This window comes from Ursus americanus, chromosome 13 (genome assembly GCF_024610735.1).
Source record: "Ursus americanus isolate L20-20 chromosome 13, mUrsAme1.1.p, whole genome shotgun sequence".
Classification (NCBI taxonomy): domain Eukaryota; kingdom Metazoa; phylum Chordata; class Mammalia; order Carnivora; family Ursidae; genus Ursus; species Ursus americanus.
In genome coordinates this window covers 3,149,572-3,169,008 of record NC_142139.1, presented here as the reverse complement: position 1 = coordinate 3,169,008, position 19,437 = coordinate 3,149,572, and the positions used below count along the sequence as shown (strand labels likewise).

General features: G+C 40.6%; 1 protein-coding gene across 2 annotated transcripts in view; it reads left to right on the top strand.

The window, feature by feature from the left end:
* The window catches only part of DKK2 (dickkopf Wnt signaling pathway inhibitor 2), a 259,460-nt gene that overhangs the window by 159,842 nt on the left and 80,181 nt on the right, over positions 1-19,437 (top strand). Inside the window, exon 1 of one of the 2 annotated variants that reach the window (XM_045799212.2) lies at positions 3,282-4,281. The exons of the other annotated variant lie outside the window; for it this stretch is intronic. Within the exon in view, the coding sequence (XP_045655168.1) occupies positions 4,060-4,281 (222 nt within the window). The 5' untranslated portion in view covers positions 3,282-4,059. Of the gene's footprint in view, positions 1-3,281; positions 4,282-19,437 lie in introns of those variants that run through there. 2 annotated transcript variants of the gene reach the window in all.

Genomic DNA, 19,437 nt, shown 5'->3' with positions numbered 1-19,437 from the left:
AAGAAAAAGAAGAAGGTCTATCATATCCATCCTGTGTGGACAAGATGATTCGGGGTTCTAAAGGGGCTACTAAGATATGCTCTCCCTTCCCAAATTTGCCATAATACCATACTTCTGTTCTTACTAACCTAAAATGACCACAACTAGTGTCATTTCTTTGGGTTCAACCACAGATGTAGGAGTATTGTCTTCTTGTACACTCTAGAAGTGTATATGCGACTTATAAGAAAAGGGAAAACTCTGGGGGACATCTCTAATTTCTTTTATTTCCACAGTCACATGAATTCAGTCTAGGTCAGAAGTTCCAGATACCCTGTGAGAGACTGAGACTGGCAGAATTCAGTAGCAGATGATAACAGAGGAAGGCTCCCGAGAGAGGGGCGAGAGGCAGATTTCAGTGAGGCAAAGCCTTGACAGTGGACTGCAAGCCTTTCCATAGCCAAGGCCCTGACTTGTGCACCTTTGTATCTTCAAGACCCTAAACTTAATACATATGCAGTGAATGGATGAACAACTGCTAAACAGACTTATGCAGGGAGAGGGATAATGGGATAGAAAACAAGAATAAGGCAACGATGCGTACGCACTAAGCTCACCTTGAGGCTAAGTAGTCGGAAGGAAACCGGGATCCGGAAACAACTGCTGAGACGGTTGTGGTTTTTTTGACGGAACCAAGATGACTAGAGGAGCAAAGAGGGAAAATATGGCCAAAGGAAAAAGTGTTCATAGAGGTACTTTCTTCTGAATAAGAAAACCCTATCTTTACTTCTGAACAGTGTTGGTTTTATATGTTTACTCCCTAATGATGTTTTTGCAAAATGCATAAAAATATGTTTTTCCAAGTAGAATATGAAGTTTGTATCTTCATACTTATAAAAACACACAAGAAAACACATGTGTGGTTATGACAGTAATCCAAAGAATTATATTTATTTGCAGTTAGTTGATTTTGTGTATGCATATCTACATGTGGGTTATGTGTGTCTGTTTCTGTTAATTTTACAGAGAACATTTGGATCATGAATGCAATTAGTTTTTACCTCCTTTTAGGGTATAATTGTGTATGTTGTAGCATTTGATTCCATAGTGTGATTTAGTTTTATGTATGTGGGAAAATGTGCACACAAAAGTGAACTTTGATTTGTTAAAATTTGCTTTTGGAGCTTGTAGGGTGTTGTGTAAGCCTCTAAGATAATCTCTGTCATGATACCCAGAGCCGAGGGGTTTCGTGAGAGTAAAAAAGCTAAGCTTGACATCATTTTTCTTTTCAGCAGAGCACTGACAGGAGCTAGGTTTATGACTATATGGGATCTTTGGTTGGAAGTAAGGAAAGAGAGAACTGATGGAAATAGGCAAAGTATCTTCAAATTTTCTCTTGGTTCATTTGTTGCTTCTTTAGCTGTTGGTGGATATTCACAACCTTCAGATGGCTTAGGGTGGTTTCTTGCCTACATATTTGGCTCTCTTTTGAATTTTCCTTTTGCTCTAAAATGCAAATTTGAAAAATTCCAAACCAGTAGTCTCCTAACTTAATTTTCTCCTTTTCTCTAATGTTTTCTGACTGGCATATCACAAAGAAGGCAAAAGATATACCCTCCTTAAGGTGTAACCAGTGAATGGCAAGTACTTATTAAGAGTTTCCTTGCTCTCCATTAGTGCCTGAAATGCTTCGTCTTTACAAATCCATTCCTAGGCATATTTTTAAAAAGTGGGGGAAAAAGTTGAATGTGCAGATCTCTACCCTAAGAAAGCACAAAGGGAATCCAAAGATGAGAAAAGATGCTGGAAGTTTCCTTAAGTTTTAATGCCCCTTTGCTTGTGGTGTTTAAAAAAAAAAAAAAAAAGATTTGAAACTGAAGCATTCCAGGCCAGGCAGATTCACAGATCAGGGCAGGAAATACGCAAAGCTGGTGCTATCTGGGAGAACCCAGCCTTAAATTCACACTTTAGAACTCGGCCGTTTTTTGGGGAAAAGAAGAGGCACTCTCGTTCTCACTTAGCGACATGTTGAATGTATACTCCTGTACACGCCGGTGTGCATCTGCATCAGGTATGAAAACTGAGGAACCCGGGTCGGAAGATCAGATCTGTTGTGCAGCTCGGGCCATCAGCTTCGTTCTCTAGTTGTTAGCTGCCAACTTGTGGCACTGCCTCGATTTCTCTGCGCGCAGGCGTTAGAGCCTGAGAAGGACACATGCAGCAATTCCCGAACAAGCCTTCGCATTGCATGAGAAACATGCGCGCTTAACGGCCAAACCGCTCCAAACCCGAGCCCAGCGCTTGCCCGGGACAGCCCGTCTCCTGCCCACACTTCCGCGCCCGCCCGGCCGCTGCCACTGGCGCCCCCAAGCGCCGCGCGTCCGCGCCCCTCTCCGCACCTCCTTCGACCGTCTCAGACGCAAACCCGACCTGGGGAGCCTGGGGGCTGGTAGGAAAGGCTTCCCTGGGAATTCCCAGAGGCTAGGCGGCAGGGAGCTGAGGAAGGCAGGACCTCAAAGGCTTCCTTGCCTCCGTTCATTCCTGTTTGGGATTTCCTCTTCGCAAAGGGGCAGCTGCCTGGCACGGTAAAGATGCCCGCTAGAGCTGTGAGACTGAAACCCTCGGAGCCTACTCAAGGGACCCCATTTCTCCCAACCCGCAGAGACATAAACGTCCGCTGCGTGTGTGCTGGGGTCGTGGGGTTGCGGGGTACAAAAGGCGGAGACTAGAAAATCCCAAACATCTCCCGGGCGAGCGAATAGGATACCTCTTTCCTCTTTCCTGGTGCTCTTCTCTCCAGTTCCAAAGCCCCCGTCCACGTCAGTTGGGCACCCCCTGGCACAACCTAGCGCAGCCTCACACACGCCCTGGGAGGCACAGACCAAAACCCCACTGGGGCCCTTGAGCGTGCAAAGACCGCAGCATTAACGGCCAGATGCTCACTTCTCTCAGTCTTCTGTAGGGCCCTTCTAGTGCTCCTCTAGGAGTCAGGCGCTGGAGATGCGCTGGGAAACCTAAAGAAGGGTGCTGGCGGTCCCCAAGGGCGGTGGCAACCTGCCCCTCTCCACTTCCACTTTTGCCCTCCGTCTGTTTCCAAAGGCCTTTCCAGCCTCTGGAGCTGTTGTCCGGAATTCGGAGGCCTCACGTTCCCCTGGGACTGAATCCCATTTTCTCAATTGTTGTGGAGAGCAGAGGGGTGTGGGAGGGGGACAAGAGGGAGAGGCAGGAGGGGGAGCCGCAGGGGGAAGGAGAGGGGTGGGGCGGGAACGTGGGGGGGGGGTTGAGAGAAACGTTTTCACTCTTTGTCACTCTTGAATTGGGGGCGGAGGGAAAAAACAAACCCCCACAGTGGGAAGCTATAAAAAGCAAAGGGGGCGGCGGTGAGAGAGCAAACGGAGAGAGCGAGACCGCGCGGCGCGCACGGCCGCTCCCAGGGCACTGCTGCGTCTCTGGCAGCGGTAGGCTGCCGGGTGTGACCCCGGGAGCGACCCCTCGCCGAGACTGCGCCCGCGCGCGTGGGAGACCCCGGCTCTCCTCACCTCGAGGGTCCGATCTGGGGCGTTCCTGATCCCCTTAGAGCGCCCGCTATCATTGTGCCCTGCAAAGGCTGAGACATAAAGGGTGAAGAAGGAAAAGAGAAAAGCAACTGAGGCCGAAGGAGAAGGAACTGGCGTGGCCGTCCAGAGCCAATTAAGAGAATCGCGCCGCGGACATCCGGCGGGAACACGGTGGTGCGGGGCAAGGAGCAGCCGAAGCGGTGCGGTCTGCGGGGCTGGGTCTTCTTGCACCTCGGGTCACGCCTCCTTGGCGAGAAGGCGTCTCGCCTTTGATTGCTTCCAGTTCCTGCAGAACTTCCTGCCCTGGTGGAGAAGCGGGTCTTGCTTGGGTCGCTCTCGCTCCGGGTCTGAGGCGTGAGACTGAATTCACACGGTGCTGGGCCCCCGAAGCCAAGTGGGGTTGGGGGAACAGAGCCTTCGAGCCCCCGCACCCCGAGTGAGGGGCGCGGTGTTGGGGTCCTCCTTCCCCTTGCACCCGCACCCCTCCGGGCTTTGCGCCTCCCCGGGGACCCCTCGCCGGGAAATGGCCGCGTTGATGCGGGGCAAGGACTCGTCCCGCTGTCTGCTCCTACTGGCCGCGGTGCTGATGGTGGAGAGCTCACAGCTCGGCAGCTCGCGGGCCAAACTCAACTCCATCAAGTCCTCTCTGGGCGGGGAGACGCCTGCCCAGGCCGCCAACCGATCAGCGGGCACATACCAAGGACTGGCTTTCGGCGGCAGTAAGAAGGGCAAAAACCTGGGGCAGGTAGGAAAACACTCCAAATACGCTCTACGGCCAAGAGCGGAGGCACCAGCGCTCTTGAGCGCGTAGTTTGCCTTTGCACCCCTCAACCTTTCAAGTGCGCCCCCAGGTGTGGCGCGCCCCACAGCTGGGGAGGGGTTGCCAGAAGCAGATCTTCGTGGGTGGGGGCGGCTGGTGGTTGCCGGTGCTGGAGGGCGTGCAGCGGGCGGGTTAGGGTTCCTCCCACCTCTGCCTGGGGACGTGGGCAGGTACAAGATCCAGGGTGTACTGGTGGGGACTGGTCCTTTTCCGTATTTACCACGGCAGTGCTGATGGTAATGTTAATCGCTAACACAGAGCAACGATTTTGTGTCAGGCACCGTTCTAAGCGCTCACATGTATTTAATCCTCACAACCCTATGAGCTAGGCGCTGTTACTTTTCCCCGTTCTGCCAACGAAGAAATTGAGTTACGGAGTGATTAAGCGATTTGCCCAAGGCACACAAGCTAATGTTAAGTCCAGATCCTGGTCTCTTAACCGTTACATTTCACAGTCTGGAGGGGGAATTTACTTAGTTTCAGGTTCTGTTTCCCTCCCAACCACTTTCTTCCTTCAAAGAAGTGAGGTCACAGAAAACTTCAATAGTTTTAGACGCGACATTTCTCGCTTCTGAGAAATAAATCATCCGGAGGGAGCAATATGATGAAGCGACAGTGACAGCACCGTAGCGCGGGCGACCCTGGTGCCTGCGATAAAGCAAGGTGGACACCGGAGGCATTTTTGCAAGAGGGCGTCTCTCTGTCACACAGACGGATTGACAATCGCTTGCAAAGTTATACAAACATACACGGTAAAAGGAGTGTGCACACTTGGCACCCGCTGTGGCGGGGCGAGCAATGGCCAAGGCGGGGGGGGGGGGGGGAGGCTTGTGGGCACAGGGAACCACGACAGCTCCCCCTTTCTGCTCCTTTGGTAGGAAGCCAAAACTGAAAGCTAGTTTGCCAAACAGCGCGCGCACCTCTCAGCACAACTGTCAACTCGTGAAGGTGGCTCATTGCCCCACGGATCCCGGGTTTTCTTGTTTCATCCCAGGAGCTTGGTGCAGCCCCTGTGCAAGCTCTCGGTGACCTCCACTGCCCTTGCCCCTAGTGCAGGCGGCTTGGTGAAGGGTGAGAGCAAGGGCCAATCCTGGATGGAGAGCGAGGGAAAAGTTGGCCCGCGCTTGGCCCCCTACTGCCCTCTCACGGGGACAGTTTTGCTAGTTTTGCAGGTCCAGAATGCTTCCTAGGCTTTGAAATGGCAACCATTTCGGCTATCTTTTCAAAGGAATACAAAGTCTACAATCACAGGATTTTTTTTTAAGGTCTCAAGGGAAAGAAATATACGCATACATACTACATGCATACATACTCCATCGATGCATATGGCTTGCGTGTGCTCACACGTGTGCACATACCTCCACATTTATGTGACCACTCTCATTCCCTTTTACTCTTCCCTCCGAAACACCCTGACACTTTCCATAGCAATGGACGTAACGTTCTCTCAGAAAGCCATCATGAGATAGGCAAAGATTAGAAAGAAAGGATGTTGTCAATCCAAATCCTAAGACTTTTCTCTAATGCTACTGACTTCAAATTCCACCTTATCAGTTGAAGAGAGCTAGATGTTTATTTAGTTCAGCCAAGGACAGAGGGATGGACCCAATGATCTTTTGAGGTTTCTTTCCATTCTAATCCATGTACATTCTGTGAGTTTCTGTGGAAGAATTTCTGTTGCTGTCACCACTGGGCCCCAGTGCTCGATGTTCCTGAATCAAATTATCAGTTATGTCAGAACTGTCTTTAGCCATGGAGTTATATGGACTAAACTGAGGGTTGCCGCCCGGAATCTAGCTTATGCCTTAGGTTTTGATATGTCTATTTTGCTCTCTCTCCAAATATCTGCTCCTTAGAGGTTGCAACTCTATTTGTGTGTCTTCAAATGGAAAATTTATTTATTTATTTATTTATTTATTTATTTATTTATTTATTTATTTTATTTTATTTCTCTTCCTTTTCTCTCTTTCCTTCTCTCTCTCCTTCTTTTGCTCTTTCTTTCTTTCTTTCTTTCTTTCTCTCTCTTCTTCCTTTCATTTCTTTCTTTCTTTCTTTCTTTTGAGTTGAACTTCTTATATACTCTCCATAACCTAGTGGTTCCGTGGAATGCATTTCATTATATTTACTTAACTGTAATACCATATCCTTCAGATTTGATGTTGGGTTTGTGAGAAAATCATAATTTTTGAGAGATAGTGGTAACATAAAACAATGAGTTGAATCGAAATAAGATAGGTGGATAATAGGGGGCTTATCTTTTGTTATTTTCTGGCTTCTCACTTGCTTAGCGGGTGAACTATAATGTTTACTATTATGAAGAAACAAATAGAAAAATCTATCTTCTTTGAAGTTGAAAGAGGAATTCTTTGAATATTTATGTATCTCTTACCTTCTTTGTTCTACTGGTTATGTGGTTTCTGAAAATCTTAGGACTCTCGTTTTCAATAATGGAATGGAAGTTAGAAAGACTATTCAAACAGGAAGATGCCACGTCCATTTTGGAGAAAAAAAAATCTAGAGTTGAATTGTAGCTGAGCTGGATTTTTATCCATCAGAATAGAAAAATATGATTGATTGAGAAGATTAGAAATAAAGTGCCCGCTGATCAAACTAGCTAATTACGTAGTGTCATCCTGAGGCCTGATCATTTGATTTTTCTCCCCGTCCCCCATCCTTGATTGCTGATGCTAAAATGTTTGTGTTTCAGAGATACAGGATACAGGAACAGGAAGCCGTAGGATGCAAATTCAAGTAGGCACTTTAGAAACTTAGTCTTTGGTCTTCTTTTCCTTAAGTGAAAATTGAATAATTGTCTATTTTTTCTGACTGACTTTCAGAGTAGAAAATTAAAATAAAATTTTTTTTGTGATTGCAGAATAAATTTTTGAAGGAATTTAATAATTCATTAATCTTTTACAAAAGTGAAAATGAGACAAAATGGGCCCCAATATTTTCTTGATTCAATGTAGTCTGTTTTCATATGAAGTAAACATTCTTACGTATAAGAATTCTATTTGTTCTGGTGGCAAGATGGATTATTTGTAAATCACTCCTGGAAAAGATGCTTTTGAATTTCAGGAAAGATTTAGAGAGCCCAGAAAGAGAACGCGCTGTTCTCCAGAGGTGTTACAGTTCTCATTTTTAGGTTTGCTTTCAAAGACAGTTATAAGTTATGATGGAAAAAGACATAGAAAATTGAACATGGCAGTACTCAGGTGATTGATACAGAAGGAGCAAAAATGATTTTGCTGCATTATTCACACATATGTTTTAATTTGCCTTTCTTTTTTCATCTATTGCTTACCCGTTTTAAAAGATAGTGTGTGTGTGTATATGTGTGTGTGTGTGTGTGTGTGTGTGTGTGTGTGTATGGGGTAAATTAAGTTGTGGACTGTTAGTAATGTATATACATGTCAGTATACTTCAGTTTCTAAAGAGATTATTGCAAACGTTCTAAATTAAAAGTAATTTTAAGCAAAATCTTCACTATCATGTGGATACATATATTCTGACTAAGTACACTGTTGCTCGGCATCACCTCTGGAGTTTGAGGTAATCAACTTTTACGGGCCACCCTTAAGAACAAATTAAGAAACAAGCAATTTAAAAACTCAATTTATCTTTGCAGTTCACTTTTATTTTATTTTTTTGTAAATGGAAAACCTTTTGGATTTGTGCTTGTAATTACTTCTTTTAGTCTTCTTTACTCCTTGCTTTGTCTTTTTGAGACAAGCAGATTAATTTGAATGCAATGCTATATGATTTAAAAATATTTTTAAAAGTTATGAGTAGAACAGTGGAAAATAATTATGTTTTAAAGGTAAATAAGCTTCCTGGCATGTGTCTCTGAAAAGAAGCTGAAAACTGGTTTAACACAAATTTAGATTCCACAAATTTCTCATATACCTTGGACGTTTGGACAGGTTTGGATGAATTTGTGCTGTGAAAGAAAATTGCTTGAAACGCATTGAAACAGAAGCTTGAGGGAGTCGGTTAGAGAGCACTAATATTTGTGTATTGCATTTTCTTTAATAAAAGTGCCACTTGTATGCATAAGCACTCATGAAAGTGCTCACAAAAATCAACTATATATACACTAGATAGTCTATTTTCTATAGGTGATCGCTTTACTTTTTGAAATTATCCATGACTTTTTTTTTTTTTTTTAACCCCAGCCCAACTTTCTCCCGCTAGAGAGTAAATATCTGCGATTTCCTCTGGACATCAACTGACGCTAAGTGTAATAGGGAATGCAAAACATTTTCAAAATTTAAAGTTTCCGAAGTAGAAAGATTTTGAAACAATCCACAGTAAGGTTTCTCTTCCTTCACTGTGAATGATAGAGAAATTGATAGTTGATACAAGTGGAAGGTGACCTCGTGAATAGCAAGAAAAGTATTTTAACGATAATCTAACTATGAGCATCCATCCGTCATTTTATTTTTGTTCTAGAGGAGAGAGAGCAAGGGACAAGTTTACTTAAACTCACTCCAGCTGTGACTTTGACCCCACCAGAGTCTTCTTTAGTACTCCCCTCTAATGCAAACTCCTCCCAGGGTGTTTCAAATCTTACAGTTTTTAAAGTAGAGAAAGCAATGTAATAGAAAGGCAACTGATATATTCTGTTCTAGGAGAGTTTGCCGCTGCCTCTTCTTTTCCCTGCACAATCATTTTGAATGGATATTAAAATAACCTGTTAAATTATAGAGGTCTTTTATAATACTCAACGTATGTACATTGTAGACTCACTCTTTTCTGGCTGTTTCTTCTTTGGTAGTGATGTCACATCAAAATGAACTATGATCTTCTTGTATCTGTGATCCTGATAGATCTTTAAAGTCATTTTACTTCATTAGACCTCTAGTTACTTTTACTCATCAATAAAGGAGATAAAGCTGCTCCTAGGTATTTATCTGATAATTGAAAAGATTTATGCAATATCTGTGTCTGCCCGTGACTCTTACTGGTCATTTTTTTTTTTCTAATTTGAGGCAGAACCCAAAAGGAAACAAATTAAAAATAGTTAATGGATAGATTTTTGCATTGTATAGGATTTCTTTAAGATAACATAGAAAGGTAAAATATGGAATGAATAATGAAAATTTGGTATTACCATGTAAAGTAAGCAGAGGTTAATTTTCTCTTCCTCCTCCGTACACTTTTGCCAGGATCTAGAGAACAGCAACATATTTTTCTCTAATTGTTTTTTTTTTTTCAGGACAAATATAAATCATTCTCCCAAACGAAGAGGTCAACTGATATAAAATATGGGAGATTTTTTTGATAGGAACATCTGTCCACAGGAAGAAAAGTCACCACCCAAATATTTTAAGTAGTGGTTTCCCAACAAGTCTGTCATGCTAGCAACTTTGGATCACTGCCCACTTCTTTGGGTTCAAACCAATGATGGGAGGCCATGAATGATACCAACATCTAATCAAGGGTCCTTAGGGAGAGCTCATCCCATAAATCCTTGTAAACTGAATCAGAGAAAACTTTAAGGCGGAGGGATTTCAATATCAGATCTAAAATGCTGCATTTTAACTCAAGTAATTAGCTCATGTAGGCACTAAAAAACAGAATTATCATTTCAATACTGATTCTACATCCACTGAATCTATATAACAGAGTATATTTGTGGGATCTTAATAGTAGTTTAGATTTATCTATGTGCTCCAAATAATAAATGTAGAAATGAAATCAGAAAAACACAAAAGTAGTAAACTTTTAAAAACCCGTCACTTCTCTCTCCTCCACAAATAAAAGGGACAAATGTGCACCAGATAGATATCCTTTTAAATATATTACAATGCCAATTTAATTGATGTCACTTATGTGTTATAATTTGGTATACAGAATAGTTACATACTTCATAGTCATACAAATTTTAACTAGCCTACCCTGTCTAAAACAAACAAATATATAAAATCAATGAGTGAACAAGTACAGTAAGTGGTAAGACAAGTCAAAACATCACAATTAGGAGGACTGATTTCTTAAAATGTTGGATCTATCCAAACATTTCCTAAAAGATGTTAGTTCTCCATATTATGCTTTATCATTCCAAATAAGAATGTTCTTTTTTCTAGGAACTGAAGGAAGTGGGTGATCTTCAGACATATTATTTACTTAACTAGCTTACAAGTACTTACAGCACACATTAAATTATAGTTTGAGGTCCCGTTTATTATTTATTCTGTGCCATGAATTGCTCCAGATGTTTCATTTTAATTAACTCTTTTGAGCCTCTTAACAGCCCTTCAAAGGGCAAGTCCTATTATTATCCTTATTTTTAGAAATGATGAAATATTTTATAAATGATAAAACAATAATTTTCCTGAGACACAGAGAGGTTATGCAGTTTGTCAAAGTCACACAGCATTAAAAGGAGAAAGGCAGAGCACACTCCCCAGTATCTATCTCCCTGAGCCTGAGTGCCACCAGGTGCCCACTGACAGCAGGCAGAGGCCTTCTCAGTGACTTCTCTACAAGGACTGTGAGTTGCTTTGGCTGGCATCACTCATACTCTGCTCAGATAGGGAAAAATCATCTAGGGTGAGAGCCTATTGTTGCTTTCACTTCTTCCTTACTTTTGACTCCTTCCAGCTGCCGTTCAGAGAATCAGACGATCTGTAGCAGCACCACCGAGCTATAGTTTCTGAACAGGTTCTAACGTCTGACTTGCTACTAACCAGCTTCCTGTCTTTGAAAAAGGCACTTCAATCTCTGGTTCTTTTTTTAAATATGTAAAATAAGATACGATAACAATAGCAACCGTAAGAGTAATAATACTTCGGTAACTGAGCCAGAGGGAGAGGAAAGGACACTTATTTACGGTGCTAATGTCATTGTTCCTACTACCATTACAGAAATAGGTAAGGCCAAGTGCTCACGCACAAAATAGAAAGTGGCTGTTCGGTCTCCCTCCCCCCAAATTGGGCAGGGGTAACTAAATAAATGCCTGTGTTGTACGTGAGGGAAGCGATGAACTCAGTTACGCCAAGGCCAGGAACTGTAAAACAAGAGAAGACAAAATAAATACACACGCAAATATGTTATCACGTTTCTTGTATCGGATGTGAACATCGGGGTGGTGAGTCAGGGCTATCCTGTACAATGTAAGCAAAACAGCATATAATGGAGTAACTGGTGAAATTACACAGAAGCCAGGGTACAGCAGACATTAAAATATAATCGCAGTGAGTGAAAGTCTTAACCGCCATGGCAATATTAGTTATTTAACCACAGGAACCAAAATAATTGAACAACATGTTAGCGTCTGCTGCCAACAGCATTAATTTGATATTCTCCAAAGTAAGATAGCCTCTGCAAATGCAAGTTTCTTGACACTTTCTGCACAGCCTGGGGCCCAGAGAGCTGCTGAGAATTTGGAAGGTTTACAACCCTCTTTGAGTGTCAGCTGTCCTGCTAGGAGGACTCAGAAATTTGGAGCTCATTATTCCCATTCCATTTCCTTCACTTTCTTTGTTTTATTTGAGTTATTTCTTTCATGATTCAGGTAATTTGGAAATATTTTAACAATGTTAAATGAAGAGTGAAAGTCATCTCATTGAAGTATGTGATAAATTTCTTTTAACATATTGGAAACAAGCTGTTTGCCAGTAAGTGTTTCTATCTGATAATGAGCTAAAAGACTGCATTCAAATGGAAGGATGGATGGGGGGATTGTCATTTAAAACTAGCTGAAATGACCCCTTTCAGTCTTCCCTTGCTCCTTGTAGCTTCACTTCATCTTCACCCTTTGAAACTTGGCTCAACAGGCATTGGGTTAATTTATCTCTTGAAATCCTAGGTCTTCTTTCCAAAAATCATCGTCTGTACTCTGTAGTCTTTCCTTTATACTTAATTTATCCCCTTACTTCTGTTGCTGCATATTTCCATGTTTCTTTCTGGGTTATTCCTCTTTCTTTCTTTTCCTTCCTTCCTTCCTTCCTTCCTCTCCCTTTCTTTCTTTTCTTTCCCTTTTTCTTTTCTTTCTCTCTCTCTTTTTCTCTTTCTTTTCTTTTCTTTCTTTCTTTCTTTCTTTCTTTCTTTCTTTCTTTCTTTCTTTCTTTCTTTCTTTTCTTTCTTTCTTTCTTTCTTTCTCTTTCGCTGATCCCTCTACAACCTTATGTCCATAAACGTGGGCATTTCCTCAAGTCCCTTCCTTAGTCCTCTTCTTTTTCTGTGCTACTCTCTCTTCTTTGCTGCTATGATTTCCTTCTTTGGAACTATCTGTCACATAGGCAGAAATCTACTCTTAGTTTGATTGAACTCCTGAGCCCCTTTACCTGCTCAACAGTTTGGGAAGTCTTTCCAGAAACAAACAAACAAATCTCCATATCAAAAATACACATTTTATGTCTAACTTCGAATTGTCATGAGTTAGGCAACCAAGTCTTTATGATGTCTCATGCTATCAATAAAACCTGGTAAAAAGTACCTTAGGTTAGTCTAATGAAGGCCACAAGAATCAAGTCTCATTGCCCAAATTCTTCTCATGCTGTGGTCTGATAATCACTCCCTGGTGATGAAAGAAAGCTGTGTGGATTCCCATGAACCCTACATATTTGAATGCTTGGGATTTAAATAGCCTCCACTTTTTTTCTCTATGATAGACCTGTTGTTAAAACAACTCATGTCTGATCAGAATGTGCATAAGTCTATAATTTTTGCTTATAAAACATATCATAACGTGTGCATATACATTTTAAACAATGTCTAATGCTTATTTTTATAGCTTGAACTACTTACCACAGAGTACTTTTTTGCTATTTGCTATTTTAGAAATAATTGTAAATTTTTAGTTAATAGTTAATTTTAACATTTACTTTCAACCTGACAGACTTTTAACAGTGCTTTCATAACTGTGTAAGAGAATTCTTCAAATGTATTTATTCATTGTTATTCAAGACAGAGAACTTTATAGAAAGCACCAAGAGAACCTTTTATCATCTACAGGTTTCAAGACCTTGTACAATATACTAAAGTGGGGACAGCTGAAGCTGGCAGATGCAGTAGAAATCACCTGGTTTAACTCATTTAATGTATGAGGAGATGTTTCCTGATCTGCCCAATGTACTACAGTCAGTGCCTGTGACAAAAGAATTTCTCCTGGAATTGGATTATTTGACTTCTAACACAAGTCTTCCAAATAATCAAAAGCAATGCTTTCTGTTAAGTCCATAATGGCAAAGCTCTACAGAAGAATTAAATTCAGTTGATTCAAAGCTGGTGGGAGATAAATTACATAGAGAGCTCTTTTTCAGCTCTGAATTGTGTATGTCAAAATGTATTATCAAAGAATACAATGTCATGATGACAACTGTGTCAGTAGGATTTAAACACAATTAATGAAGGGGAGTGGCTTTGCATGTATCGTCCTCGCTCATTTTTTCAGTCCTGATACTTAATGACATGATTAGCAAGCACCCTGGCTGGAGAGAGTCTGCACAGGAATAGCAGGAGTGCACAGAAGACAGGAAGAGAGTCAGGGTGGGTTCTGGGAACACAGATTGCTTGACCTTTGTCCAAGCATCATCTAGGATAGAAGCCAATGGCTTTAAAACTTTTCTGACAGCAATGCACGGAAAGAGATATACTTTATGTTGTGACCCAGCACACACACACACACACACACACCCCTACACACCTGAAAAAAAAAAACTTTGAAAATAAATATTCTTATGATGGGTAATGCAGTGAGACATTTTCAAGATTTTAGTCCTTTCCTTTTGTTCTGTTCTATGCTAGTCTCTTGTTCTATTCTTTCTCTCTCTCTCTGTCTCTTTAAAATGCTGATCATGACTCATTGAACTGATTGATCAAAACCTGTGGTTTGAAAACCTCTGCCTCATGTGATACTTCTGATGCACGGGACTCAGGGTACTGTGCTTGGAGGTCAGCAGTACCTTAGGACCAGCCCCAGTGAGGGGAGGTGGAAAGCAGAGCAGGTAGGTCTTCATGGACAGAAGCATGCATTGTCTCAGACCTCTCCCGCTTTCTCTTCTGCAACTGCGGGCCAGCCTCTGGCCTCCTTGTGGTGTGCCTCTTCACCTGAGATGTGCTTACGCTCTGACTCTCCACTTCTAGGAATAGGTGACCAATAACTATGCTACATGTGGTACTTGGATGTTTCAGACACGTTTACTCAGAACCTGTTATCCTACATTCGTATTGTGCTTTTTGGGTGTATGCCATGTGCCCCATCCTACTTTATTTCTGAGAAAACGTAGTTGAAGATGGTTACAGTTTGTACGTGGGACAGAGGGTGAACCTCAAAGAGCATGGGATATAGATTCAGAAGACTTGGTTAGCCTATCTTTTTATATGCTTGCCCTTGAAGAAATCATCTGACACCTTTAAACCTTAGTTATCTCATCAGTAAAATGTGAGTTCATGATAATAGTATTGTATTTTACTTGCAAAATATATAATATTGCTTATTTAATTAATATCATTAGATATTTTATGAAAAACAAAATTAAGACCCTCCCACTCTGAATTTATGAAGGACAATTGTGAATTAGAATCAACTCAAGAATGAGTTAATCTAATTGGATTTTATGATTCTGGAATCATAAATTCAGATTATCTTGATAGATTGCCTTTTTTTAATAAGTAGGAGGTTGAAAGTGGAAGGTTTTTTTTGTTGTTGTTGTTTGGTTTTGTGTTCTTTTTTCCCCCCTATTTGTTTTTGTTTTCTTGGATTTATTCAAAAATTTCAGTGCCAGTGGTAATACTTTCACCTTTCTGATTAAAACTTAGTTTTTGTTTTTGTTTTATTCTTGCGTGCTACAAACTGCCGTCTTGCTTGCTGTTAGAATATTCTGTCCATGATATTCAAGGAGAGCTCTATGCCTTTTTTTTTTCCTATCATCTTGGAGTTTTGTTACTATTTATATGTTCTATCTTGGAAAGGCATGATAAGGGTCTTAATAATAGAAGTATATTTTTAAAGCTCTGAAACTAAACTTGAGGGTCATATTTTGGACACATTATAGGTTAGGGGGTTCAGAATGGGTAAAGTTCGGGGAAATAGCCAATCATAGTCAAGTTGTATGGATGTGAAATCACACGGACTGTGACAGAGGAAATACATTTTGTCAAAATTCTTCAAACAGGAAAATGAGTATTTTCAGAGCTGTTGGGAACATATTGTATTGCTAAGGAGGCATTTTCTAGTGAACAATGTAATGACTCTGATCATTCATGTTACGAGTGCTGGAATCTCACCCAACCATTTGTCTAAGCTAAAAATAGTCTAGGCTTCCTGCTTTCTATCCCTGCTCCAAAGCAACTATTCTCTAATTTATAGGATTCTGCTTCTTCCTTAATATTGATCTTTTGCTGCTTTATTGTCATCCAATTGTCATTGTTTTGACTCAGACCATAATCATTTCCTGATGGGCTGTTACAGTATTGTAATAGTTCTGTACTTCTCTAAACCATCCTCTATACTACTTCTAAAGTGAGCTTTTTAAAGTAAAAATCTGATCAGGCTATTCTCCCTCTCATGTCCATTGCTAGAGCCTGAAGTCCAAACTTCTTGACATGACATACAATGTCATCAATTATTTTGTTTCTCTTTACTTTGTCCCTGGGCCACACAATTGTTGAGTGGAAGAGCTGGGATTTATAACCAAGCAGTCTTTCTTGAGTCTGTCTACCCCATCACTGTGCCATGCTGCTGCCTCATATAAATTGGAAGCCAGAGAAACCAGCTAGAAAATTTTTATTGGTACATTTCAGAATTCAGATGTGTCTAAATTCTTCAAATCAGTCAACTTGCTAATTCTGTACCCCTTGGATGTATTAGATGCTATAATCATAGTAACAAACATTTGTTTGACATACATGCCGTGCTGGGTCCTTGGAATTCGTAGCCATAAAAACAAATGCAGTCTTTTTGTGGAATCCAGTTGGAATTTTAAGATGGAAAGAGGTACCCAGAAGTGGGTCCAGTTCATTCCAGTATTTCCAATACAATGTTAAAGTTGGACAACCTGCCGTGTTTTCCTTTTTATAAAGACTTTTGAGAATGAACACTTGTATTGCATTGTTTAGTTATCTCAGTATCTTAACTTTAATTAGGTTAAGAAAGGGAACATTGTGCTTTCTGTTTTAAGTGAAGCATGAATAAAACAAACCTGGATATCAATTTCTATTTAAGATACCTTCCTTATTAAGAGAAAATGTAATCAAATTATTTTAGTCATTCTTCACAGATTACACTCTGATTCCTTTGATGGACAGTCAAGCTGACCTGGAAGGTAAGACCATCTCTATAAACAGTGAAGAAAAAAGTCTGGTCATGCTGGACATTATGGTGATAATGGAAAGAGGTGGTGTCTGCTTTTTCTTTTCCAAATATTTTAGAAGGAATTAAATTTTTATTTTTTTCTTTGGCAATGCCTCACTATTCCCTGAGGAGGTCTGATCCTAATTTTATCATTTATAAAGCACTAAAGAAACATTCGTGGGAAGAGGCAGACTTAGGAGGAATTAGAAGAATGGCAAGAAATAACAAAGTTGCACTAGTAGGAGGGTAGGAGTCTGGTGACCTAAAAATGGAATTACAGAGGGGTGTGTTCAGTCAAGTAGACAAGATCTTACCGCAGGTAGGGAAGAGTGATGGAATGTGTGCTAAAATACATCAGAGAAATTTGATAAAAATACAAGTTTAAAATGATGTCATAGATTTTTTTTAAACAACCACACTAAAAGATTATTTTTCCAAATTAGTCACTTTAGAGAACTCATTCTTTTGATATTGTCCCTTAGACTTTCTTTTGGAACTAACTTCAGAAATAGTTTACATATTTATTTTAGGTTATAACTTTATGACCACAAACAATGTTATACATATTGATTAACATACCACATTTAAAATACTTGGCTCTGAATGGCTTTATGTTGTTTCCATAAACCAGAAACCCCACAGAAGGTAAGGATGTCAAAGAAATGTGGTGTAGCTTCTGAAAGCAATTCCAAAAAGTTCCAAAAGACATTCTGAGTCATGGAATCGGTATTGTGGTTTCAATTGGAAACTCTTTAATGTTGACTGCTTTAAGGTGGAAAACCATCAATTGGGTTTAAAATTTTAAAAATATATATATGTAATATTATCTTGTAATTGGGTCTTCTCCATTAGAGGAACCTGTCAGAATTTATGTACTATGGTTACTGCTTCTCAGAGGGTCATGGTGTTCAGGGAGCATGTAATGAGTGCAAGCCAGCAGCATGTCCCCACCCAAAACCCACTCTTCTCCTGAAGGAAGAGGCAGGAACAAATTGAACCCAGGGCAATCCCCTAGAGTCCGTCTGGTGATACACATTACTTTATATGCTACTTAGTTAAAATGTGTACAGTGAAGTCAGAAAAACAAAAGGTTCTGTCAAAAGTTATTTTTTAATGCAAACATTCTATTAAAATTTCAGAGAAAAAGCTAAACTGCTTAACTCAGTGAAAATGTTTCTGCAACTATTCAAATTAATACAATGCTTCCAAAATGTTCTTTGGAAATCCTTGTAAACTTCTTTGCTTGCCTACTTGCCCTACTGCTATCTTCCCAACACTTTTCAGAGGGAAAATTTTCTTTTTAACAAGAAAAGTCTTCTCGAAATTGCATTTCCAGAGAGGTCCTGGCCACAGCAGCTGCAACACATTGTAACTGAATTTTAGTCGCCGTTGGTTCTTATTGTTAAAAGCACAAGTGACTGGTGCTCAGGTCTTATGCCACTGACATCCCAGGGATTGATTACAAATTGGATTGGAGTGGGTGAAAATACAAGCTTTCAACACAAAAGAGCAACTGTATTTGATGGCTTGACACTTAAAAAAAAAAATTAAGTTAGACCAAAAAATATAATTCTGGTTCTTAGTAAACGTCAATGAAGAAGAATGTAGCCCAACCTCACCAGTAATTTTGTCGTTGTTTTTTTTAACTCCACTTCTGGGAGAGTCAGAGACTAACTGGAGAGAATGTTCTGATAGTTGGGACCAATATGTTCTGAATTTTCAAGGGCCATTTAAAATATCTTAGGGAATCAAGGCAGGGTGACCAACGCAATGAACAAACTATTAATTTTGAATGCATGCTATCAGATTGAAGACTCTCAGGCTTAATGATGAGCCCATTGCAACCATCATCAGGGGATTTAGTATAAGGATTTGAAAGAGAGGTGATCTGCAGCTGAAATGCATGAAAAGAAAGAACATGACTCAGAGCTACTGTGACTCACAAAATCAAGCAGGAAGAATCGGCTGACCTTTCCATCATAATCATTGCTTACCCATGGATAATGCAGTCTGATATTAAGTGTTGTATCACTGTCCTTCTCCAATGTACTCCTAGCAATATCCTCCAACCGGCATTAGTGAGGCCAGATAGCTGAGCAATACACGATACCGTGCTCCTAGAACACAGGGCAACTGACATTTGTTGAGAACCTACTTCATGCCAAGAACTTTATATAATTTCACTTAATCTTCTCGATGCCTTATGAGCTTCTGTCACATGCAGAGCACTCAGTTCATGTTTGTGAAAGACAAGAAGATGCTGGAAAAATGAACAGTTACAATATGAGCAAGCTCAACATATGGTGCCCGTGGTCCTGTGATGGTTGAGCTTCAAATTCAGAGTTACTTGATTACACGTTCAATGTAGAACAGTTTTGCTGTGCTGAGTTAGTAGGGAGACCACTTACTTTTTTTTTAAATGAATGAGATTTAGACTGCTATCAGGTTATCAGGCCATTGTACACATGGCCAAAAAGTACATGAAAGATGCTTAACGTCATTAATCATCAGGGAAATGCAAATCTAAACCACAGGGAGATATCACTTTACACTTGTTTGGATAGTTATTATTTAAAAAAGGCAAGAAATAACAAGTGTACACGAGGATATGGAGAAAAGGGAACGCTTGTGCACTCTTGGTGGGAATGTAAATTGATGCAGCCATTATGGAAAACAGTGTGGAGTTTCCTCAAAAAATTAAAAATTGAACTATCATGTGATCCAGCAATTTCACTTCTGGTATTTATCTAAAGAAAACAAAAACACGAACTCAAAAAGAT